Source organism: Neovison vison, chromosome 6, assembly GCF_020171115.1.
Source record: "Neovison vison isolate M4711 chromosome 6, ASM_NN_V1, whole genome shotgun sequence".
Taxonomy (NCBI): domain Eukaryota; kingdom Metazoa; phylum Chordata; class Mammalia; order Carnivora; family Mustelidae; genus Neogale; species Neogale vison.
In genome coordinates this window covers 3,994,253-4,018,029 of record NC_058096.1, presented here as the reverse complement: position 1 = coordinate 4,018,029, position 23,777 = coordinate 3,994,253, and the positions used below count along the sequence as shown (strand labels likewise).

Sequence of the window (23,777 nt, the reverse complement as noted above, 5' to 3'; positions counted from 1 at the left end):
GCGGGTCACCTCCGACAGGCCAGCCCTGAGGGCCGATGAAGCTAACCATTAGACCACATCTGCCCACCCCCTGCCTCACCTCTACCCTCAGACCAGCCCCCTCGCCCCTGCCTCCGCTGTGTAACACCTACCTAGCATTACTGCCCTCCAAGGAGAGGCAAACTGGTTCTGTGCGCCACCCAGATCTCCAAAGACTCAATGAACGTTTGGAAAAAAAAAAAAATGCATAATTTATTTGTACAATATTTCACAACTGAATTTACAGTTTAAAGAAGATATAAAGAAGACAAACAGTGGTCACAGAAAAAGAGGTTAAGGAAGGAACACATTCTCACCACGACAGTGCTTTTGAAATGAACATCTGACTTGGGGAGCAGGCGGAGTGCCAAGGGTTGAGAAGGCCCCCGAGATGCTGCCGCCCAGGAGGCACGCAGATCCCGGGAATGGAGCCCCACGACCTTCCGCTTCAAGGTGAAGCCCCAGCGGTAGAATCCTTCCTTCTCTTCTGGGAAACCAGCAGGCCTGAGCGCACGCAGAGCCTTGGAAAGCAGTCCTCACAGCCAAGAGCCCCGGAGCCCCGAACCCCCACTTGGCAAACCACAGCCCTTCCCTCCCTGGGAGGCCTGAAGGGTGGCAGGGGCCTTGGGGAGTCCAGAACGCCCCTTCCTCTTCGTTGCTGGCCCAGGCACTGCTGCTCAGCACCTGTGTGCGGGACACTCTGCAGAGCAGTTCAAGTTGGCCACTGTCTGCACTTGGCAAGGACGATCACTTCAAAGAGCCAAATGCAGCAACTACTTCCAAGGCGTGGGCCAAGACTCCGCAAGCACTGAGGTAGTAACACGTAGAAACTTGACATGCAACAGTGTATCTTCAATCATGCATCCCTGATTTCCCCTGGGGTGACCTCGATTTGCATGTGATTAGCAGGCTCCAGAGGGTCCGCAGGGCACCCCATTCTCCAAGGAAGAGGGGGGTGGGGAGCGAGGCTAGGTCTCCCTCGGGGGCACCCCATCCCATGGGCAGTGACCACCAGCCCAGCCGTGCTCAGAGGTGGCGTGTCTGCAATGGCTTTTCTTGTTCCGAGGGCTCTGTCCACGCTCTTGCCCTCGCGAGCAGGAGCAATCTTGTGTTCAGTCATGAAGGGCTGGTCCCCTGGTTTCCAGCCACCACCCAGGGCTGCTGAGAAGGCACTAAAAAATGACCAGCAAAGACCCCTGTGGGTTGGCCAGGGGTAGTCCTAACCGGCAGTGAACCCAGAAGCTTGCCCTGACCGTCCCCCCCAGCTTCCTCCCTGTCTATTGCCAGCCAGCCAGCAGCTGAGAAGTCACTAGTCCCAGGTGCATCCAGAAGTGGTTCCCGCAGTGGGTTCGGAAGGAAGATCCCAACACGGCAGCCTCCCACCCCCTGTTCTGCACTGGCCCTAGGTGCCCACACCCCGCTGGGCCCTCTCACCCCTTTCAGACGAGGGGTCAGGGAGCAAGGGCCTGTGGCCTGCGCAGAACTGTGGAGAGCGCCAAAGACAGACAAAGCCACTATTTAATAACAATGAAAGGATCTTCCAATCATTTCTAGAAATACACGATGCCCGGGGAACGAAGAACCGGCCCCTTTACTTTCTCACGGACACAGTGCCAAGGACGCAGGGCACATGGATTAGCTGTTTGCCTGTTTAAAATGGAAGAAAGAAATGATGTTATTTCTTCAGCCATAAAAAAGGTAGCCAATTGTTTCTGTTTTCTGCTAGACTGACTTCTAACCAAATGAGCGAGTGAGGGGGACCAACAGATACTTATTTCTCTGTCGCAGGAAGGTCAAGGAGTTGGGTGGGCCCCCTCTGGATTGATTCAGGAAATTTTCAACTTTCCGTATCTGTGGGCCCTGCTCCTGGGCTCCCAGGGAAGCTGTACCCCAATTCCGGTCATCACCACCTTTCCTTATACCTGGGAACTCCCGCTGCTCCCCCAGCCCAGGACACAGAAATCTGGCTCTCTCTGCTCTCTGCCTGTCACCGCAGTTGGGTAGGAGTCGTCTAGGGGTGCTGGGGAGCAGACCGGGCTGAGCCGACCTCGGAGGCATGGTCTGCAGGGAACAGGACAGCCGGGGGACAGCGAGCTCTGGACTCTGAAAGGCTCCCGGATCTTTGCAGCGAGCGATGCGGACTGCACACCCACACCCCACCGACTTCCGGGCTCTGACACACACTAGGAGCCCTCGGGGAAGAGGGGGACAGGAAAGTTACCCTCATTTGTCGGTAAATCCAGTCCGTAAACACCGTCACGTTTCCGTACACGCCTGGCCTGTTAGCTTTGGCACAGCCCGATCCCCAGCTTGTGTCCCCGATCAGCCACCAGATGCGGCTCTTCAAAGTGACCAGGGGACCTCCGCTGTCACCCTGGGGGACGCAGCAAGGGCAGAGGGTCAGACGCACACAAGCGGCCACGCGCCGAGGGCGGGGGTCGAGGTGGGCGCCCCGCGGGAGTCACGCGTGGGGGCGCGGGTTTCGGGGCTCCCCGAGAAGGGACAGCGCTGTAATTCGCAGGGACCACGTGCGGGTAACGAGTCTGCGGCGGCACCAGGCAGGAGGTACCGACCGTGCTCACCAGGCACTGAGCTGCTGACCGTACTTCTCAATAGTTCACAAACTTACTTCTGCCCCCGCCACAAGCTGATGAAATAACCCGCCCCCCGGGGGCGCTAGCGGGGGGGGGGGGGGCAGCACGCGCGTCCCCAGCGTCCGTCCCCAGCGTCCGCACCGCGCATGGGCACGGCCTGCGGAGTGGGCTCGGGAGCGGGAGCGGCGACGCCCCTCCCCCTCCCCCTCCCCCTCGCGCGGACGCCCCCACCCCCCCACCCCCGCCCCCACCCCCCACCCCCGCCTGGCCTGCGCATGCGCGCTCACCTGGCAGGAGTCGATGCCTCCCCGCAGGTAGCCCGCGCAGATCATGGCCGGCGTGACCAGGCTGTTGTAGACGTACTTGCTGTTGCATCGCCAGCGCTCGATGAGCGGCACCATGACCGCGTTCAGCTCGTCCGAGGTCTTCCCTGAGGGCAAGGACCACACGAGCTGCCGCGGGCCTCCCTCCCCCGCGACAGGCCACCGACGGGCCGGCCCCTCCCCGCCCGCCCTGCTCCTCCCGAGCCGTGTCCCGGACCGAGCCGTGTCCCGGACCGGGTCAGCCTCACGGCGGGTGCTGTGCGCGCGGTGCTGCCGGCTCCGGAAGGCCGTCCACGTTCTAGAATTTCCTTTCTCTTTACCCAGCCACGCGGTGTGGGGCTCCCTCCTCACCAGACCCCTCCGGGCGGCCCCGGAGCTTCCACACACTGCCCGACCTCTTGGCTGCCCTGCACGTCCAGCGTGAGCCCTTGTCGTCTCTACAGCTTCCCTCCTGCCTTCACACCTCCACATGGCTGTCCTCCAGGCACCACGGGCTCCAGGAGCCCAAACAGAGCCTCTTCCTGCTCTCCTCAACCCCAAATGCTCACCACCCAGTGCTCCCCGCTCAGGCCGTGGCACTATCACCACCACCACCGCCCCCCCAGGGCTCAGATCACGAAGCACAAAGCTGCCCTCCCTTCCCTGGGTCCCTGGGTCCCTGTCCCGCCTCTGCAGACATCCACTCCATCAACAAGACAGTGGCTCCGTCCCAAACGTGCACTGGTGTCCCCCGCTCCAGCCCACCACCCACGGCTGAGCTGCCAACTGGTCAGGCACGACCACGCCAGACTTCCCCACACTGGGGTTCAGCCCCCTCCTGCCTGCATCCTTTGCACTCCCCAGAGAGCCACCAGATTACGTCATTCTTTTTCCAAAATCGGATTTATTTGAGAGAAAGAGCACGTGTGCAAGCAGGAGGAGAGAGAATCCTCGATTAGACTCCTCTCTGAGCACGGAGCCTGAAGCCGAGCTTGACCTCAAGACCCTGAGATCATGACCCGGGCCGAAATCACAAGTCAGACGCTGAACCGAATGAGTCACCCCCGTGCCCCTGTTCTTCCCCTTAAAACCTGCCGATGGCTTCCCATCTCACGCAGAATAAAAGCCAGCATCCTCCCCATAGCCCGTGAGGCCCCGCACGGCGCACACCTTCACCCTGGCTCACCACGCCCCAGCCACACCGACCCTCGTCTCTTAAATAGCCTGGTCATTCGGATCTCAGCTCCGATGTTGCCTCTTCCAAGAAGCCTTCCCCGACCACCTCTTCAAAGCAGCCAGGCCCTTGCTGTCACAACTTCCTGCCGTTTGAAAGCCCTAATTCTGTTACCTGCTTCCTGGCTGGCACATTCTGCCCCCAGACACCCACGAGAAAATGTGGACATTATCCGTCCTGTTTTGTTCCGGGCTGTGCTCCCAGCCCATGGGAGGCGCCCCGCAAATCCGTGCTGATTTTTTCATCTGTCTTGGCCGCCGCGAAGCCGGGCACACAACCGTAGGCTCACCCGCGGTATCTGTGTTCACACCGGACGCCTGGGTGTCCGGCTGGCCTGCCCCTCCCAGACACACACCCCCACGCTGCCCCGCCTGGAACTTTTCAGCTTGCCTTAGAGGAGGTGCCCGTGCGCCGCACACACTTCTCACACGGCCGCGAACCACATGTAAGATGCCTCCTGGCACCACTAAGCGCTTGCAACAGGAGGGAGCAGAACCAGGATTAAAACCCAGGGCCTCCCCCTTCCAAACCGCATACTGTGTCCCGGGGCACCTCACCTTTCTCGTGGGTGGCCCCCCACCCGGAAATCCAGCAGGACTGGTTCGGCTCCAGCATCATGCCGGGGTTGGGCAGACACACCGGTTTCACTTTGTCTGCTCCAGAAGAGAACCCACGGTGAGCGGGTCTGGTCTAACCGAACGCTTCCCGCGACGGTCTTCCCCTGGCCCTTCCCCACCTGTGCGCGCGGGGCCCCGTAGTGCTGTCGCTCATGGGAAATTCCAGATCCCGACATGTTCTGGCACCCCCGCTTCCCGGCCCTGCACCCCTCCTTCGTACAGGCAGGGTGCTCCCTTCTCTGGAGTTACCTACTTGCAAATGGGATTACTGCCTCTAAACATTCACATTTGGGGTGCTTCCCGCTGCACCTCGGAGGCCCCTGCCGGACACCACCCCCACCGACCAGCTCCTTCTGGGTCTAAACTGTATCCCAACTTGAATCCAAACACCTCAAGGGGAGGGACAAGGCTCTGCCTTGTCTGTACCCAAGCGGGCTGGAACATTCCGCAGGGACCCTTGCACAGACTACAAATGGCCAAACACGAACCCAAGGGGAACCCTGCGTGGTTTTTACTGTTGTAAACTGTGAAGTGTCTTATTTTGGGGGGGGGGGGTCACGTGAAAACGGAAAAGTACTGACAAATGTTAGACCAGCAGTTCTCAACTACAGGCGATGTCGCCCCGAGGATGTTTCCAGCGACAGGACACACTGCTGGTTCAGCGAAAGGCGCTGCTGGCCTCTGGGGGTGGACGCCAGGGCTCCCGCTCCGTGTCCCACCCCGCGCAGGAGGGCCCCGCAACCGAAAGCGGCCAACCCCGAACGTCCACGGGGCTGTGGCTGGAGCCCCTTCCGGACTTCTGCGAGCTGATGAAATCATCGCTCTGTTCCGCACCCCTCCCTCCGGTTGGTCAGCACGGCCCGGGGTTCGTTCCCATCCACCTCTGTCCTTAAGATGCAGCGTAAGTGGCGCGCGCCTCAGGGACACCGGGGCGTACCGTTGAACGTCAGAGGCGTCTGCAACTTCATTAGAGCGATGTCGTTGTTCTTGGTCTTGGAGTCGTAACTGGGATGGGAAATCACTTTCCCCACGCGGTATCCGTGTCCGTAGAACATGAAAGACTGTGTCAGGACGCCCGCGAAGACCGTCCAGTACCGGGGGTTGTTCAGGGGTCTGGAGGACAGAGCCCGACGCCACTCAGTGTCTCGGCAGCGCGAACACGAAACACTCATGTGGTGACTGCAGAAGTCCCACTCCGGAGCCAGGCGTCCCAGAGGGGCACGACCCGCTAGAAGCTACATGAGAGGCCGGCGAGGTGGTCCCCGGCTCTCCCATCCCCCAGTCCCTCCCCTCTACATCGTCATGAGCTCCTCCGTCCTGTGCTCCACACCAGCCTGCAAACCCTCCAGGTGCTGAGACACTTTCTCTTGGGCCAGATGCCTCCAAAATGAGGTTTCAACACCTCCTTTCGGGCAGGACAGAGTCTCACCTACCTTTATGTGGTAGGCCATCTTCTGGCATACAGTAGGTGCTTAATAAATGTGCACCAATGTCTAGACTCTAGGTCTAACAGCCATCTGGGCATTAGCCTTATCGAGGGGTTTCCCTTGAAGAGAATCCTGGATCCCGGCAGCCGTCAGGAGGAGGAAGGAGGTAAGGAGGGAGACCTCGCTCCGTCCACCCTCCCCACAGCCCCGGGAGGCGGCGGCTCGCCTGTCCCACAGGGGTGCAGAGGGGACACTGTGGTCAGACACCTTGTGTGAACGGCCGAGGCCACACAGAGGGGAGATGGCAGGGCCAGGACCCAAGCCGGGCACAAGCTCCCTCTGACTCAGAAGAGATCTGCTACATGAACTTTCCTCCCAAATACGGATGCGACCAAAAAAACTCTGTTTAAAGGAAAAGGCCAACACTGTAAATGCTGGCTGCCCTCCCCGCTCCCCACCCATCTGTGCGGGCAACACCATCACCAAGGCTGCCTAACTGCAGGGCCCAGGGAACCCCGGGCAGAGCGACGCGAGGTCCTCCGGTGTGCCATCTGGAGGACGGGCATCCAGGAGAGACCAGGCCTCCCGAGGACTCAGCTAGGGTGCAGGCTGGAAGGGGTCCTGCTCCCAGCATCCCCCACATGGCAGCCCGCCCAGAGTCCAGCATGCTGGGGTGCCCGCATGCACCCGCTGGGGGGTGGGGGATAGGCTCAGCTCCTGCTGCCCATGCACAAGCCCACCGGACCCTCCAGCAGCATCACGAAGCGGGTGCCGTGCCCCAGGTACAGGCCAAGAAATCAGAGCTTGCAGGGGTCCCCCTAAGCCCCGAGCCATGCCCGAGACCCCCTCACCCCATGGACTTACTCCTCTACACAGTGCGCAGCTGTCACGATCCACTCAGGGGTGATGATGGAGCCCCCGCAGACGTGGGTGCCCTGCACGTGCAGGCTGACCTGCCAGGGCCAGTCCCCCGGGGACGCGCTGCTCCCGCCCACGATCCGGCTCTGGCGCATCGTCTTTCCTGCGACCCCGCACTCTGAAAGCAACAAGCACCGTGCCGTGGGCACCAGCGGGGCCTCCCCCGCCGGCTCCATCCCCCGTCTCCTGCCAGACTGCTGGGCCATTGCGGCTGCCTCTCGGTCCCACTCGTTTGGGTCTGAATTCGACAGAGTGTGTCCTAGACGCTCCCCGGACCCCCCCAGACCCCAGGGAAGCTTCTGCCGGCCTTCGATGCCGCCTGTCATTTGGCCCTGATCCTGTCAGGGTCTCCTGCACAGCCAGGTGGGGGATCTTGGATAACAAGAGGCCGGGGCCTGCTTGAATGCTCAGAGGCCCCAAGGTTCCTGAACAAAGTAAAGGAGGATGGGAAGGAAGGAGGAGGGTGGGAAGGAGGAGAGGGTGGGGGAGAGGGAGGGGGAGGGAGGAGAGGGAGGAAGGTGGGGGCAGGGAGCGTGAACCCTCAGTGCCTGGCCTGGTGCCACGTGTGCCAAGTTCTTTGCCAGAAAGGGAGACGAGGCTTCCTTTGTGGAAACCCGGGATCACCGGTGGGAAAAAAGCCTCATTTACAAGACAGAGCCTCCAGATTGGAGGGGAGGGTGAAGCGGGGGCCTCAGAAGCACAGGGAGCAGCTCACCGTGGACCAAGACCAAACGAGAACGGGAGGCTGGAAGGGGGTGCTGAGGTCCCCTGGGACTTCAGTCTCCGAGCCCCTCCCGTCCCCTGCCCTGTCCCCATCCCCAACAGCATAGAGGAGTTGGCTTCCGTCAGTGTCCCCCAATGTGCCTGCAAACTGCTAGAGTGTGGGGGGTCTCATGCCCCACAAGGTGGATTGCGAGGGCTGGAGGATGGGGCAGGCACCACGCTCTCTTAGGGCCTGAAGAACCTTGAGCTTAGCCAGCTGGGAAGCAGTGGCCGGGACCTGGGGGGGTCACTCAGCCCCCCGGGAGTGGCTACTGGATTCACCTCTTGAAAAGCTGAGCTTTGGAACCAGTAACAGGGCTGGGCCACCCCAGAGAGGGGAGCACAGGGACGGTGCCTCCCACACTGACAACGGTTTGGAAGCTGTAAGTAATCCCAACCCGGGGATGGGAAGAGCCACGGCCTCCAGCCCCACCTGGAAGGGGGCAGGAGATGGGGGCCCGTTAGGTTCCTAAGACTGCCTGTCCTCAGGGGACGGCTGTCCTGGACCCGAGGCTGAAGGCACCTCTAGCACACGGTCTTCCAAGAAAGGTGTTCCTTGCAGGGAGCCGGGGTGCAGGCAGGACGCAAGGCTTCCAGGCCCATCCCAGCCCATCCCCCCACCTCCCCAGACACCAGGGAGGCATTTCTGAGCCTATTGCTTGTTCCCTGTTTAGGGGGTAATCCAGAATCACTTACCTATACAACGCAAAGAAACCACTGTTTTCGAGGCACAGATGTCACTGCAGAAGAAGAGGGGACACTCTGGTCACTCTGATGCTCGACCCTCAAAATACTTAGAAATTAACATTTTCTTCCAATGTTCTCGCGGCCCGGCCTCCCCAGTGTGGAAGGGCCCACGACCGAAGACCCGGATAAGGAGAGCAGATCTACATGGGGGCACCGAGTCCAAGCCCGGCTTTCAAGTCTCCACTGTGTGCCTCTGGGCGGGCTACGTCACCTCCCCGTGCCTCAGTTTCCCCATCTGTAGAGTGGGACGAGAAGGGTACCACGTCGGAGTGGCACCCTGTAACATGGCTACGATTTTCATTCCCAGGACTCGAAGTCAGCCCCTGGTTTTGTCCGGAACCATCCGGAAAGTTCCAGGTTCCTGCTTTACAACCGCACGGAAAGCAAGGGCAGCCGATCACTGACTCAGGAACCAGAGAAAAGTTACTCGTTTGGGAGGGAAGTGTTTGAAGTTACAGCTGAAAGATGAATGACCAGTAACTCCTACATAGTGAGGGAGAGAATCAGCCCTAAGGTGCTGGCTCGAACCGCGTCCCAGCCACACGGTCACCGACAGCCCCCTCTGCTGGCCACCAGGAGGGATGGCACCCACTTGCCAATCTCCCCGTAGCCCGGCTTCACGCCCGCCCCCTTCCACAAGCAGTGCTGAGATTCCAATCACAGAATCACCCTCGCGTCCTAGCCACACCTGGTCCAGAGCCAAGCCCTGCTTCCTGCAACCTCCCCAAAATGACCCAACAAAAGCTCAAGTCTGTTGTACAAAGTGCCCTCGGCCACCCTCACACTGAGAGCCCCGTGCTGCCCTGGACACTGCGGGTCCTGCTGGTCTTGGACTGCGGGGCTTAACCACCCCGAGAGAGGCCACGTTCCCATGAAGAAAAGATGTTTTCTGAGAATCACGAGGCCAACCGTCCTCTCCGTGGAGGTGCCGCGTGCGGCCGCTCGGACTCCAGTGGGAGCCTGTGACCCGGGTATCAACGCAACCACCCCCCCACATGTACGGGACACCCCATGTCCCGTCTGTGGCAGAGCCCCCCAGGCGCCACAGACTTCCTCGTCCTCCCTGCCAACCCGGCGGCCACCTCGTGAGCTCCCGGGGCTCTCGTGGCCAGAAGGCAGCCTTCTGTCCCTGCTCAGCCCCGAAGTCGCAGGGAAGTGGCCGCAGAACGGAGACACCCAGCGTTTACGAAGAGCCCCGGCAGCTGTGCTTAGCAGAACACAGCCCTGCTGTTTTGATGCTTGCACCTGGCGAGCACAGCCCTCCTCCTGTGACAGGCTCACCCTGTCACATTCCTGGGGACAGCCAGGCTGGGCAGCTTGGGCGGAAGTCAGCCCCCTTGCCCCGCGGCCAGCAGCCACCAGGAATGCAAACTGCTGCCAGCCTCCCACTCAAGGGAAAGGAGGGGCGGCATGGTTACTTCACCCTCCGAGTCGAGGGCAGCCCCTGGCAGCTGGCCGACAGGGAGGAGCCGGCTTGGCTAGCCACCTGGGGATGAGCGACAGGGGCCTGGGAGCGGACCAAGGCCTACGCACAGAGGACACTGTGTGACTTTTACGTTAGAGAACATTCAGGTAATAATGATGATCCCGGGAAGACAGCAGGACACTAATGCGATCTCCGGGAAGCAGGATTCCTGGGCTGAAACTGGCAAACACCCGTGCAAAGTGCGATCAGTTGGTCCCCCGGGCTGCGACCCTGAGGCTTTCTCTGGACACACACCCTGTACGTAGCATGTACGTCTCTAATGTCCAGCGAGTAAAGAAAAGCAGTAAGGGAGTAAGGGGGCACCTGGGGGGCTCTGTCGGTGAAGCGTCTGCCTTCAGCTCAGGTCACGATCTCGGGGTCCTGGGATCGAGCCCTGTGTGGGGCTCCCTGCTCTGTGGGGAGTCTGCCTCCCCCGACCTTCCCCTCCAGCTTATGCTCACTCGCTCTCATTCCGCTAAATAAATAAAATCTTTTTAAAAAAAGAAAAGAAGGCAGTGGGGAGAACTCTCCATTTTATGACGTCATCCGAAGCCGTCAAGGGCACCAACAGTAAATAACCCTTAGCTGCTTCCCAAAAATGAACCCAGAGCAACCAGCCCCGCTTACAGGTCCCCTCTCCCGCCAACGAGAAACTCGGCGACACCCGGAATTCCGGCTCAGGGAAAGCAGCGTCGGCACGGACTCCCCGCGGTGTCTCCCAGTGGCTCGTTACCCACCTTCGAGGGAGAAAGGCATCGCCCAGTACCTGTGGTACAGCTTCTTGTACAGGTCCGTATTGCCGGCACTTGTGTTCAGCTTCATAAAGCTGGAGGCTCCGCTGTCATCCACGATCCCTTGGCTAGAATAAAAACTATTCCTGAAAGAGGCAGAAAACATTAATTAAAACAACGGCTTCCCGATAAGCAGCCCCGAGTCCTGTGCCTCTCATTGGACAGCTCTCGCACGGGATTCCAATTAAGAGAAACACTGACGGGCATTTGGAAAACAAATCCCCAAGTTCCAATCAAGTGACCTTGGGTGAGAACCATCCCGTCCACCGCCCCGGCAACAACCTGGAGGGTCAGGTAAAAGCTCTCCACTGGCCTTTTTCTAAGCTCCCAGATTAGGGAGCTCCAGGGTCAGGATAAAGAAACCAAGAGGACAGGAAGTGTGAGCACAGGAACTTCAGGAAACGGACAGACGCTGAAACCCACCCAGCTATAAAATCCCATCAGGTCCTAAACTGCGAGGGGGCCTCACTAGGTCATTCGACTGCAATCTGAGAACGGCATTTGGAAATAGTACAATAGCTAAGATGCCACATTTCTTATCAAGTGGTAATTAATTTTGAAAACTGGCCTCTGGCGAACCCCCTAGGACTGCACAAAGGTCATATGGGGACACTCCAAGGAAGAGGTGGTGGCATTAGGGTAACACGGCCCAGCCTTTCCCCGTGGACCCAGATGGCTGCCATGCCCTCCGGGGGATGCTCTGGTGAGCCTCCGACTGGGAACCCCTGGGAAGGGCCCTCCTGCCTCTCCTACCCTCCCCGCGGCCCCGGGCAGGGCTGAATTGTCTTCCATAGAAATCTGATGTCACTTCTCTCCTGTTCAAAGGCTTCGGTGCCTCCCGCAAGCATGCACAGTGAAGGTCAAGGATGATCTCTTCCCTCTGACCTCCCCCAGGGACCCGCCCCTGCCCATCTCCACCGAGGTCCCATCAAGGACCGCAGGAGAGGTTAAGGCTTAAACTCTGCCTAGAGGCTCCTGGAGAAAAGAGCCACCAAAGACCCTCAGCTAGCACCTTGGACCTTGGTGACCCCCGAGTAACAGAGTGGGACGGCAGTGAATCTTGGTCACCAGAGGCAGGAAGGGGCGGGGGAGGGGGGAACGCAGTGGGCACCTGCTGGCTTCCCCGGCCAGCCCTGGGCAGGAGACCACTGTCCCAGCGTCGGTGTGCCGGGACGTCCAGGGAGGGACGGAGGGGATCCTTCCCGGGTTTCCGCAGTGGGGCCACACTCACCGGTAGCCCATGTCCTGGCAGGCGGCCCTCCCGTAGCTGTCGCTCCAATCGTCCTGACACACGGGGTGCCAGGACTTCCTCTGGGCGGAGTACACCTGGAGGATGAAGTTCGGGCCGTAGAGGCGAACTGCGGCAGGGGAGAGGCTCTGTGAGCTCTGGGAGGCCGTCTGTCACCCCCGAGCCCCCAGCCCTCGACACAGAGGCTCAGTGGGGGGCCGCACCGGGTCCCTGGTCCCCAGGCAGGTACGGACCACCCCGGAGGAGGCGTCCCCGGTCTGTCCCTTCTCAGCTCTCGCATGCTCTTGACCCCACAGAACCGAATGCAGCTGCTGGGCCGGGACCCGCCCCAGATGTTCAGCAGCAGCATTCATCCCAGCGGCCAGGGGCAGGGAAACCTAAGGGACCGTCCGCAGAGGAACGCACAAAGTGCGGTCCATCTCCACCACGGGGCACCACCCAGCCCTGAAAGGAGCCAAGCGCTGGCCTCGCTTGCATCCCTGTTCGCCCCCGTTTCTGTGAACTGCGCGGAGTAGGAAATCCACAGCGACAGAGGGCAGGTGAGCCACTGCTTGGGGCCTGGGGCGGGGTGGGGCGGAGGGCGGGGGAGGGACAAGCGTGGGGGGGGGGACGGACCCCTCAGCCTTCCCTTAGCAGGTGACGAAGTGTTCCAGAACTGACGCGGGGATGGCCGCACTTACGTGGACGTGTAAAAACCACCAAACTGTGTAATCTGGGTTTTTTAAGGTTTTATAGATCTATTTGTCAGAGGAGAGAGAAAGCAAGTGCACAGCAAGGGGGAGAGGCAGGCAGAGGGAGAAGCAGGCTCCTCGCTGAGCAGAGAGCCCGATGCGGGACTGGATCCCGGGACCCTGAGATCATGACCTGAGCCGAAGGCAGACACTTAACAGATGGAGACCCCCAGGCGCCCCCAAATTGTGTATTGTAAAGGATGAATTTCATGGTATGTGAATTACACCTTGATACGCTGATTTTTTAAAAATAAGTGAATAAGGTAAAGGGTTTCTTAAAAATGACCTTTAAACGATCCTTTTGAACAAGCTGACCTCTCGTGCCCGATACCCTGGGTCCCAGGGGGGTGCCCCAAGCTGTGCCCCGTGCCCTCGCACGCTCGACCTCTAATCCAGCAGCGCCTGGCCCAAACGACCCCAGTTCTTTTGCTGAAAGACGCGAACATTATACCTAGTTGAAGCCCCACTTTATTCCGGTGCCTTCTGGATCCAGGATCCCCAGAATGTTCCCTGTGGGAGCGGCCGCGTGGAGACGGGCACAGCCACAGAGCGGGAGCCCCTGCGGCTGCAGGCCTGACCCGGGTCCTGAACTAACAGAACGACCCTGAAAAGGGCCGTGAAAGAGGGCCCGCCGCGAAACGCTCTGTTCCACGCCGTGCACAGTCGAAAAGCGTGTGAAACCGTGAAACCGCACTCTGAGGTCCGAGGGCGGGAACCATGGGGTGTCAAATGTAAAAGGAGGGCCGGTCATTGCAGACCTCATTCTCGCCTGTGGCCACAGCTCACGGCACGTCCTGAACGACACCTTCCAGCGCATTCCCTGCGAAGCCCGCAGCCCCAGGCTCATCATTTCCTGATGCTGCCGGGGTGAGTGACCCCACACGCCCCGGGCCAGCCAGCCGCGTGCTCCGTGGGCGGACAAACGCGCTGTGCTCCAGCCCGACAACGGACTAGGACTGTGCCCTAAAAAGAGAAGAGCCACCAAGCCAGGAAAAGCCAGGGAGGAAGCTCAAGTGCCTATCACAGCGAGTGTCAGAAGCCCGTCTGGAAAGGCTACAAGGCACAGGATTCCAACAGGTGGCACTCTGGAAAGGGCACAATTACGGAGATAATAAAACCATTCGTGGCTGCCGGGGCCCAGAGAAGGAAAGGGTGGAGAGGCAGAGCGCGGACGGTTTTCAGAGCAGTGAAAATCCTCCGTATGAGATCATGACGGTGGCTATGGGTCATGATGCATTATTCAAACCCTCTGTCCAAGTGCAAACACATTATGCATTTGCCCGCACGCCAAGAAAGAACCCAAGCGTGAACTAAGAACTCAGCTCACTCTTCGTTAAGAAGAATGTATTAATCATGGGCTCATCAATTAAAAGGAAAGGCCCCTACCAGGGCAAATGTTAATGGGGCAGGTGTGTGCGGGGCGGGGACCGGGGGAGTCCGGACCAGACGCTCGATCCTCTACACACTCAACACTGCTGAAAAATAAGGTCCGCTAAGTTTTCTAAGAAATCACTGGAATTAAACATAATTCCAAAATTAAAAATAAAACAGACCCTGCGGCACAGCAGAAAGAAAAGGAGACATTGCCTTCTGGATTTGTGGTCATTTTAGAGGCTTTTTTCCCCTCCAGTGTCTCTGTGATCTAATGCTAACAGGGAGAGGTGACGGGGAGTCAGGAGGACACAGGCTGTGCCGATCACCGGGGGTGGACACAAGTGTCCCATGGCTACTCGGTACACCTGGAACTAATATTCCCCTGCACGCTCACTAGCTGGCATTTGAGTAAAAACCTGAAGGGGCACCCGGGGGGGTTCAGTCGGTGAAGCGTCTGCCTTCGGCTCAGGTCATGATCCTGGGATCCTGGGATCGAATCCTGCGTTGGGCTCCCTGCTCAGCTGGGATCCTGCTTCTCCCTCTGCCCCACCCCTACTCAGGCTCTCTCTCTCTCTCTCTCTCTAATACAAATGAACTTAAACACACACACACACACACAAAAAAACTTTTAAAAAAATGCTAACTAGGGAAACATGACCGTTGATAGACCAGAGAGCTGGAGATGGTCTCAAGTTCAAATTCTTTTCCTCAGTCTTAGGAATTTTTCGGCTTTGCTGAGGTGTAACCGGCCAAGGACCCTCGCCTACGCTGGAGGGGTACGACCTGGCGTTTGGAGGCGGCACGCACACCCTGTGTGCGCCTCACGCCGCGGTCACCTTCCTCCGCCGGAGAACGCCTGACGTCCTCCCTCCCAGCCAATCTCAAGTGTGCGAAACAGCGCGCTCCCCGGGCCACCCTGAGCCGTGCTTCAGCATCTCCCGTGACACCGAACGGTCCCGGAAACCAAGGCCATGGACGCAGCCCGGGTAATTCAATCCACATACGCATATTCGAGAGCAGGTAGGCTGTGAGGAAAGGACGCTCCGCATGTACGGGAACGCTCTCGCGGGATGGGGATGCTCTAGCATCAGAAGACGCGCGTCTCAGTGACAGTAATTTCTGCTCTAAGGGGGACGAATTAAACACACAGAAAGGCGTGTTCTGATCTGATACAGAGGACACACGCAGTGCCGTGTGCACCAATCTGGTTTTCTACCAGTCATCGATGTGGAAATTGTACAATCCCGAATTCAGCTGGGTCGATCAAATTACACACATGCCAACGCTCTGACCCGGCGGTCTTAGTTCTGGGGGTGTTTCTCCCCGACGTGCTCCTACGGTTGGAACACGCGTGTCATGTCCATGGAGACGAGGGGACTCCCAGGGCCCTGAAGCCACACACCAGAGCACAGAAACGGTCCCCAGAATGTGTCATCTGTGCCATCAAGACCTGCCCGTCAGCTGGGCACTGAGCATTGAGAAAGGAGGGCAGCAGGAAACAGACACACACTTATGTGCTTTTTCACTTAAAAACTCTCCGGAAGGAGAAGCAAGAAACACATATTGCTGCCTGAGAAAGAAGCGTGATTGGCTGGTGAACGGGCACGCGCGTGTGTGTGTACATGTGTGTACGTGTGCGCGTGTGTGAGCAGAGCGGGGGACATGGAGGTGTCCCTGCATATCCTTTGGTACTTCCTGATGCTGATCTGCCTGAGGACATTAATTCAAAGTATTTTAAAAAACACAACTTAACCATTAAGAGGAGGGTGGGGGAGGGTCTGCAGGACACAGCAGGTCTGCTGGAGTCTGTCCTCGCACACGTGCGTGCGCACACGTGCGTGCCCACACGTGGAAACACCAAACGCCATCACACAGGACAGCTGAACTGCGCTCCACGAGCCCGGACGCCACCGACTCAGAACGGTGACAAACCATCATCAGCAACACACGGGGCAGACTCAGCTGTGTTCTGAGTTCCAGGTGCGAGTGCGTCACTGCCCAGCGCAGACACTCCCCGACGCGGACGCGGCGCGCAGGACCGAGAGGCTCCAGCCTGGGGACAGGTGACCCCAGGGGCCCTACGGTGCCGGGGCCGGGGCCCACCTTCCTCTCTGGACTCCCCCTGACGTGTCCCCCATAGGTGCCGGGACTGGGCAGGGAGGGCGTGCAAGGCAGCAGTCCTCACCCTGGAGGGCACAGGACTAGGCAGGGGACCCACATTCCCTGCCGGCCACAGGCCTCCCCGTGCTTAAATAAAGGGGAGGACTTACGGCAAACTTGGGGGGAGAGGGGAAAAGCTTCTGGTCATAGTCCTGGTGCTCCCTCAGACTGCAACTCTGAAATTTGTTTAAAAACAAGAGGTTCTTGGCGGGGGGCTGGGTGGCTCAGTGGGTTAAAGCCTCTGCCTTTGGCTCAGGTCATGATCTCAGGGTCCTGGGATGGAGCCCCGCATCCGGCTCCTTGCTCAGCAGGGGGCCTGCTTCCCCCCCCCCCAACCCCATGCCTGCCTCTCTGCCTACTTGTGATCTCTTGTCTGTTCAAATAAATAAATAAAATCTTAGAAGAAAAAAAAAAAAAAAGGTTCTCAGTTCAGCGTGTCAGAGGGGCGCAGCAAGGAGCAGGACGCGGGGGCGCAGCACCACAGGCCACAGCCAGGCAGGCGGGCTCACACGTTTTGCCAGAGGACAAACTACAAGGTCATCAGGAGAAATAAGCCAGCTGCACACCAGGGGCAGAGGTCAGCTACACGCACGCGGATAACGCCAGCTCCTCCACGTCCGCCCACCCACGCGACATGGAAACAGCCCACGACGGTCCCTTCGGCAGGGGCCAGGCCGGGGTCAGGGTCACGCCGGGGCTGGCTGTCCATGCATACGGGCATCTCACCCACACACGCACCCTTTTCCAGGACATCCACTCCACCTGCCCTGAAATCCCTCCTAACGATTAACAGAAAATAATAAAAAGCCAAAGCCGGGTGCCTCTCTGTGACGAGAGATCCCCACATTGCTGAAGGCGAGCGGCTTGAAAATACAGAGCCCAGCTCCGCGCTTGGGAGCCCGCCCTCCCCTCCCCTCCCACGGCCGTGAGGCTGGGCCAGCAGGCACTCTCTGAGCCTGGGTCCTCGTCTGCGGTTAGAGCATCTGGGTCGCGGTTCAGTGACCCCCCCCCCCTCGGTGCCCAGGACGGGGCGCAGTCTGGGCATCAGGGCACAGAGGCTCCCTCCGCGGGTGCACACGTTGCCGACTTACCGCATCGGTTCTCGTCCTCCCCGCTGGGGCAGTGCAGGACCCCGTCGCACCAGTGAGAGGGGCTGATGCAGGTTCCCGACGAGCCGCACTCTATCCCGGACACCGAGCATTTGTTCTCCACTTGCGAGTGACGGGAGGGAGACCCAGTCAGCCGGAGACGCGAAGAAAACCTCACGCACACGGCGCGCGTTCCGGCGTCCTCCCTCAGGGTCCCAAGCAACAGGAGAGAAGAACCCTTCCCCCCTCAATGTTACTAAGGAGCAGATGTGTCCTTGCCACCATCAACAAAAAGCAGCAGCGCTGGCAGTCAGCAACAGCGGAGCCCCTGGTGCAAGTGGGAGGACCCGTGGCCTTGGACTTGGACAGCACCCCATGTCCTCTCTGCCACACAGGTGACCTCTGAAGCTGAGTCCGCACTGCCCAGGGCTGACGGAAAAGGCCGGGCTGCAGGTCACGAGGTGGCACAGGACAGTCACACCCCAGCACGTAATCGGTGATGCGGCCACCGAGATTCAGGGACAGCTGTGGCTGAATCCCGAGGCCGGGACTCTGTGCTCCCCGGTGCCGGGCGATGCCTAGTGCCCACAGCACTGGATACAGCTGGAGTGGGTCAGTGCTCACCAGCCCACAGACCAGCAGGAAACATGAAAGTGACTCAGGACAGCCCAGACAATGCGGTCGGATGACAGTGGTTACTCATGTGTCCCCATCACCAAAGAGAAGAAAGAGAAGACAGCTGCTTGGGGGAGAGAAACTTCAGGAAGGCTGGTGGACCCCCCACGTGGAGCAGGCACCCCACAAAGGCTTGGTTCCCCTCTGACACTTACTGAACTTCCAGAGCAGAACCGCAGTCACGGCGGCTCCCGCCAGGACGGCCCCCAGGGAGATGGTGATGCACAGCGCCTTCTTGGCCTCTGGGGAAGGGGGAGAGCACACGACCGAGTCACAAAGTTTCTTTAAGCTCCACTCTCAAATCTTACCCGCTCCTTTTAAAAGAGGATGGCACATTAAGCAGAAATTTCTCATACACTTAAAAATGAGACTTAAAATTTTAAGAACGGGTCTGGGGAGATCTTACATCTCCCACAGGAGAAGCCATGATAAGAAGTAACCTTTACTTATGGTAAGGTTTTTTTTTTTATATATATAAAGATTTTTATTTATTTATTTGACAGACGAGATCACAAGTAAGGCAGAGAGGCAGGCAGCGAGAGAGAGGAAGAAGCAGGTTCCCTGCTGAGCAGAAAGCCCGATGCGGGACTCAATCCCAGGACTCTGGGATCATGACCTGAGCCGAAGGCAGAGGCTTTAACCCACTGAGCCCCCCAGGCGCCCCAGCTTATGGTAAGTTTTAAAAAGTATGGCTTTGTGGGGCGCGTGGGTGGCGTGGTCGGTGAAGCGTCCGACTCCTGCTTTCAGCTCAGGTCATGATCTCAGGGTCGTGAGATGGAGCCCTGCGCTGGGTTCCCCACCACGCTCTCTCTCAAGTAAAGAAATAAGTCTTAAAAATATAAACTGTTATGGTCTTAGAATAGTCCAGTAAATGATTCATGTAAAAAATTGCCTAAAAGAGGGAAAAATACCTTGTTTCGGTGATGACAAGCATAGGAAAACAATAGCAATGTCCCACCTCCCTGGCAGCAGTGCTCAAGGCAGAATAAATCGTCCTAACCCAAGACCGTTCAGGGAAAGGCTGCCGCAGAGCCCCGTGCCCCGTCCTCAGGCGCCATGTGTGGCCGTTTGTGCTTCAAATACCTCTCGTGACATTTATGAAATACTTATTCATTCGTAGTTATGTAAATTCAAATGCTCAACGGCTACAGGAGGCCAGGGGCTGCCTCTCTGGACACGGCAGAAATAGAATGTTTCCGTCCCTGTGGAACGTTCCACTGGGGACCGCTGACATCTGTCCACTCTTTGGTTTAGGCAGGAGCACTGGGCTCACATCTCGGCCAAGAATCAAGTCATTTGGAGACGGTCCCCAGTGATCTCCAGTCAAAACAAACCCACAGGTCATTGTTGGTCAGAGCCAAAAGCGATTATCAAGGGTCAGACACACCACACCCAAAGCAGGCGTATTCCTCAGAGGAAGCGGGGGAGAGGCCAAGGGGAGGGAGTGGAGAAGGCATTCACAGACCCTCCCACCCCCAGTTTACAGGAGGACACCCAGGTCGGTGTCCCGGAGTGTGGGGAAGACCGGGCCCCCTGCACCCATCTGTGCCTCTGGAGTCTGCTGGACCAGGGCAGACCCATCGAACCGGGCTCAAAGCCACAGCTCTCGTCCTGCTGCCACATTCTCAAACCCTAGTAGCAGGCTTAGGAATCGCCCGTGGCGCCCGCGAACGTGTTTCCTGGCCCTCATCACCAGGAACTCAAGGGTCCGCTGGGGAAGAGGAGGCGTAGATCTGCAGTCCTAACAGGTTCACGGGGGAGGCAGAGGCCACTGGCCTGGAGAAAGCCCCATGCCACCGAACCACGGTATCAGAACGCAGGGCTGGACAGGGCAGGGCGGAGGCGCAGAGGAAACTCAACAGGGGACGTTGCAGATGCCCAACTTGACTCCCTAGCCAAGGAGGATTTCTTCCTTTCGGGGGGGCTTTCCTGTTCTCTGACCTGGATAGACTGACCTGGGTTTTTATCTAGGATAAGATAACGCCCGCGGTCAGCCAAGAGCTATTACATTTAGTCTTCTGCACGTCTCACTGAGCAGCCAGCGATCTGCCCAGCTCTCACGGGGAGCACGCAGGCAGGGGGAATCCCCGAGGCTACCTTTTGAGGACGGGCACCTTGCAATCAGTTGTCTGGTCAGCCCAGACTTGACTTGGGGCCAATCTGCAAACGCAACGCCGTTGCATTTAACGACAACAGACGACTCATGTACCGTGGTCACCATCGAGTGCGTCTCTCGTTGACTCGGCCCTAACTCGACCAGGGCCAACCACCTGCATCAGACCGTGACCTTCAGCGCTCCGAAACCCAGACTTGAGGGTGTGTAAGCACGGGGACTCAGCGTGGAACCTTTAGGACGGTTGCTGGAGCAAACAGACAACAGGGAGGCCCCAGAAGGCCGGGCCCCTGCACTCCTGACGGGTTCCTCTGGATTTGCGCTACTAAGTAATGCGTAAAACACTCTCGAGGCTCTGGCACGGCTAGATACTGCTCGATTTCAAACGTACGGCGTTCTGGAAAGAAAAGCCAAACTATGGAGACTGAGCTCAGTGGCTGCCAACGGCTGGGGAGCCGCAGGGGGGGGCTGAATGGATGGAGCATAAGGAATTTCGAGGGCACTGGAACTATTCCGTATTTTACTGTAATGATGGACATCCGTTACACTTTGGTCAAAAGCTACAGAATATACAACTAAAGGGGCGTGATCCTCACAAAACTATGGACTTTAGTTAGTAATAATGTATCAACATCAGCTCATCGATTGCAACAAGCGTGGCAATGCTACGGCAAGATGATGGGACAAACTTGGGGGTGAAAGAAGGGGTATATGGGAATCCAGCACTCAGTTTTCTGTAAGCCGGAAACTGCTCTAAGACAGTCCATTAATTTAGAAAAATATGTCCAAGGCCAAACACTGAACTTCTAAAATGTACATGCAAGTCAATAAAATGGTTTTCAAAATAGCAAAGTAAGGGGCGCCTGGTGGCTCAGTGGATTAAGTGTCTGCCTTCGGCCCAGGTCATGATCCCAGAGCCCCAGGATCGAGCCCTCCATCAGGCTCTCTTCTTGGCGGAGAGCCTGCTGCTCCCCCTGCTTGTGCTCACTCTCTCTGTATCCGATTAGATAAAATCTTTTAAAAATAAAATTTAAAAAGTAGCAAGATAAAGTCACTAAGTAATTTTTCAGTTCAAAGGGCAGTTTGATAATGCAGAGCCACATGGGCAGGCTTGTGTTCCTCCCTTACAAAGTCAAGGTAAGACACGGAAGTCACGGGTAAGACACGGACAGACTTCCATCCCGTGCTTCCATCACCTGGATGGGGACATCCGTGTCACGCAAGTGGGCTCGTCTTGTCTGCCTGGGCTGGACACTGACTAGTATGAACTCCAACTCCGAACATCTAACCTCAAGAGGGGACCCTTGGTTTCTAACCAAAGCCCTTTTTTCTGGGGGAGCCAAGTATACCTCTGTGGCGTCTTCCTGCCAAGCCCCCCAAGGCAACCTCAGACTGGAGATCCTGGGGCTCGGCACCTCGGACATCTTGGCCGGGTGGTTTCAGTTCTGGGACGCCGTGCTGTGCACCACAGGTGTCCCTAGGGCCCCCTGCACCCACCCAGCAGGTGCCATGCTGGCCTCTCCCCGGTTATAGCGAACAAGGGATCTCTAGACACTGCCGAGTTCCCTGGGACCCGGATCACTGGTCCCAGCACCCCCAACTGCCACCAGAGGGACTTTGGCACACAGAGGGGGATTTCCTTGATGAGAGAGGAGCAGGCGGAGGGAAAGCGGGAACCGTATGGGAAAAGGGTGACTGCGGAGGAGGGAGACTGAGGGGTAGGAGATGAGGGAATAAACCGGTTGAGAGGGAGAAAGGACCAAGAGCCGTTTTCAAAGAGTGAGGGACGCAGAGCCCCGCGGGGGCAGGAAGACAGGCGACAGCGCCGGTGAAGGGCTGCCGGGGTCTGGGGCGGGGCACGCGGGGCTTCCCGCAGCACGGGTGTTGACGACTCACTTCTACTCTTTAGGAGGTGCTGGGGGCACGTGCAAGTTCTCGTTACTGTTCCTCCTTACGTACACCCTGGGCACACGCATGCTCTCCAAGTAAAGAAAACTCCGTCAGCAAAAACGTTGCTGGTTTAGCCACTAGTACTCCTACCGGCTGAACTGGCTGGCGGCTGTACCCGTCCACCGGGCAGGTCTCAACACTCCACTGACCCGCACTAACAGCTGGGAGGGGCAGGGCGCCTGGGGGCTCAGATCGTGATCTTGGGGTCCCGGGATCGAGCCCCACGTGGGGCTCTCTGCTCAGCGTGGATCTGCTTCTCCATCTGCCCCTCCCTGCCCGCCACCCCCTGCTTGTGCTCTCTCTCTTCTATAAATAAATAAAATCTTTAAAAAAAGCTGGAGGGCTGCGGGAAGGAAACAGATGACCGAGAGAAAGAAGCATGTGGCATCGAAAGGGATCCGTCCTCCGAGCCCTTGCCCTGCTCTACGCCCGCTCTGCTCTGCCCGAGACTCTTAAGCCCAGACAGCCTCCCGTGTGCCAAGCACACCAGCCACTTCATTCGCCGAGCCTGAAGCCCTCGCACATCTTCAGCGAGACCTGCTGTATCCAGGGAACCGCACCACAGAGGAAGGGTGGGTAGGGGGTTCCCGCATCGGAGCTTACCCTTCATGCAGGAGGACGCATGGACAAGCCGCGGAGGCAGGAAGAGGGCAGAGAGGACCGGCTTGGGAGATCACCCTGGGTGGGACGGGCCAAGCTGGGCCCGGAGAGTTAAGGAAAGTAAAGGAAGGCCTTTGCAGCCCGGCAGCTCTCCAACGGCCCTGGGCAGGAGGCAAGAGGGGCAGGGACAGTTGTGACAGCGACGGAGAGGGGAGGGTCCTGGGACCAGCCCCAGCAGAGAGGGAGGACAGGCGGCGACAGAACATGGACCCCAAGGCTGGTTCTGTTGCAGGAATGAAATGCAAAAAGGGTCCTACTTGCGGTACACGCCGTCCCCGATGGGGATTTGGGCTGCGTGTGGACGGCGGGTGTCGAAGCGTGCGTCAGCACCCTGGGGGTGTACTGGGGCACCGCGGGCGGGTAGTACGGGGCTGGATACGCTGCGTAGACACTGGGGACCGTGGCGGGCTGCGCCGGATACACGCTTTCGGGCTGGTATCCATGGTTTTCATAGTAAGGTCCAACTCCCGGCGGTGACCCCTAAACCATGAAAGAAAAGGTGAGTGATATAAACGCCCGGTCACCCTCAAGGCTGGGCTTGCGTCCGTGGTGCTCGGACAAGGAGCTGAAAACCTGCTGCAATTCTTGTCGGACCAAACGCTGAACTCATCTGGACGAAGAACCAACCAGAACTTTCGATTCACGGTCAACAGTTTTTGTATTTGCTTGTTTACTGATTTTTTTTTTTTAAATAAAGAGAAAGGAAACGGTCAACACTTGAGATTGAGTGGGAATAATTAAAAAAAAAAAGGTAAAGAAAAAATGTGTAGTAGCCTGGGCAGGAGTCCACACCCAAACCCTGAGCTGGAGAGTACAACGAGGGCAGCGATATCCAGGCATCTACACTCCTGGCCTCCTGGAAACTGGACAACTACCCCCCACGACAGTGCAGGTATGACTCG

The 23,777-nt window shown here is 58.3% G+C and overlaps 1 protein-coding gene across 2 annotated transcripts in view; it reads right to left on the bottom strand.

The window, feature by feature from the left end:
* Window positions 1-205: 205 nt before the first annotated feature.
* The window catches only part of TMPRSS2 (transmembrane serine protease 2), a 33,942-nt gene continuing 10,370 nt past the window's right edge, over window positions 206-23,777 (bottom strand). For both annotated transcript variants that reach the window (XM_044250895.1, XM_044250897.1), the window contains exons 3-14: window positions 23,133-23,355; window positions 18,308-18,394; window positions 17,481-17,600; window positions 12,107-12,233; window positions 10,851-10,961; window positions 8,569-8,612; window positions 7,057-7,228; window positions 5,703-5,878; window positions 4,706-4,801; window positions 2,900-3,042; window positions 2,240-2,392; window positions 206-1,665 (exon numbers count right to left, since the gene is read on the bottom strand). In XM_044250895.1, coding sequence (XP_044106830.1) covers window positions 1,654-1,665; window positions 2,240-2,392; window positions 2,900-3,042; window positions 4,706-4,801; window positions 5,703-5,878; window positions 7,057-7,228; window positions 8,569-8,612; window positions 10,851-10,961; window positions 12,107-12,233; window positions 17,481-17,600; window positions 18,308-18,394; window positions 23,133-23,355 — 1,464 coding nt within the window. In that variant the 3' untranslated portion in view covers window positions 206-1,653. The remainder of the gene's footprint in view (window positions 1,666-2,239; window positions 2,393-2,899; window positions 3,043-4,705; window positions 4,802-5,702; window positions 5,879-7,056; window positions 7,229-8,568; window positions 8,613-10,850; window positions 10,962-12,106; window positions 12,234-17,480; window positions 17,601-18,307; window positions 18,395-23,132; window positions 23,356-23,777) is intronic.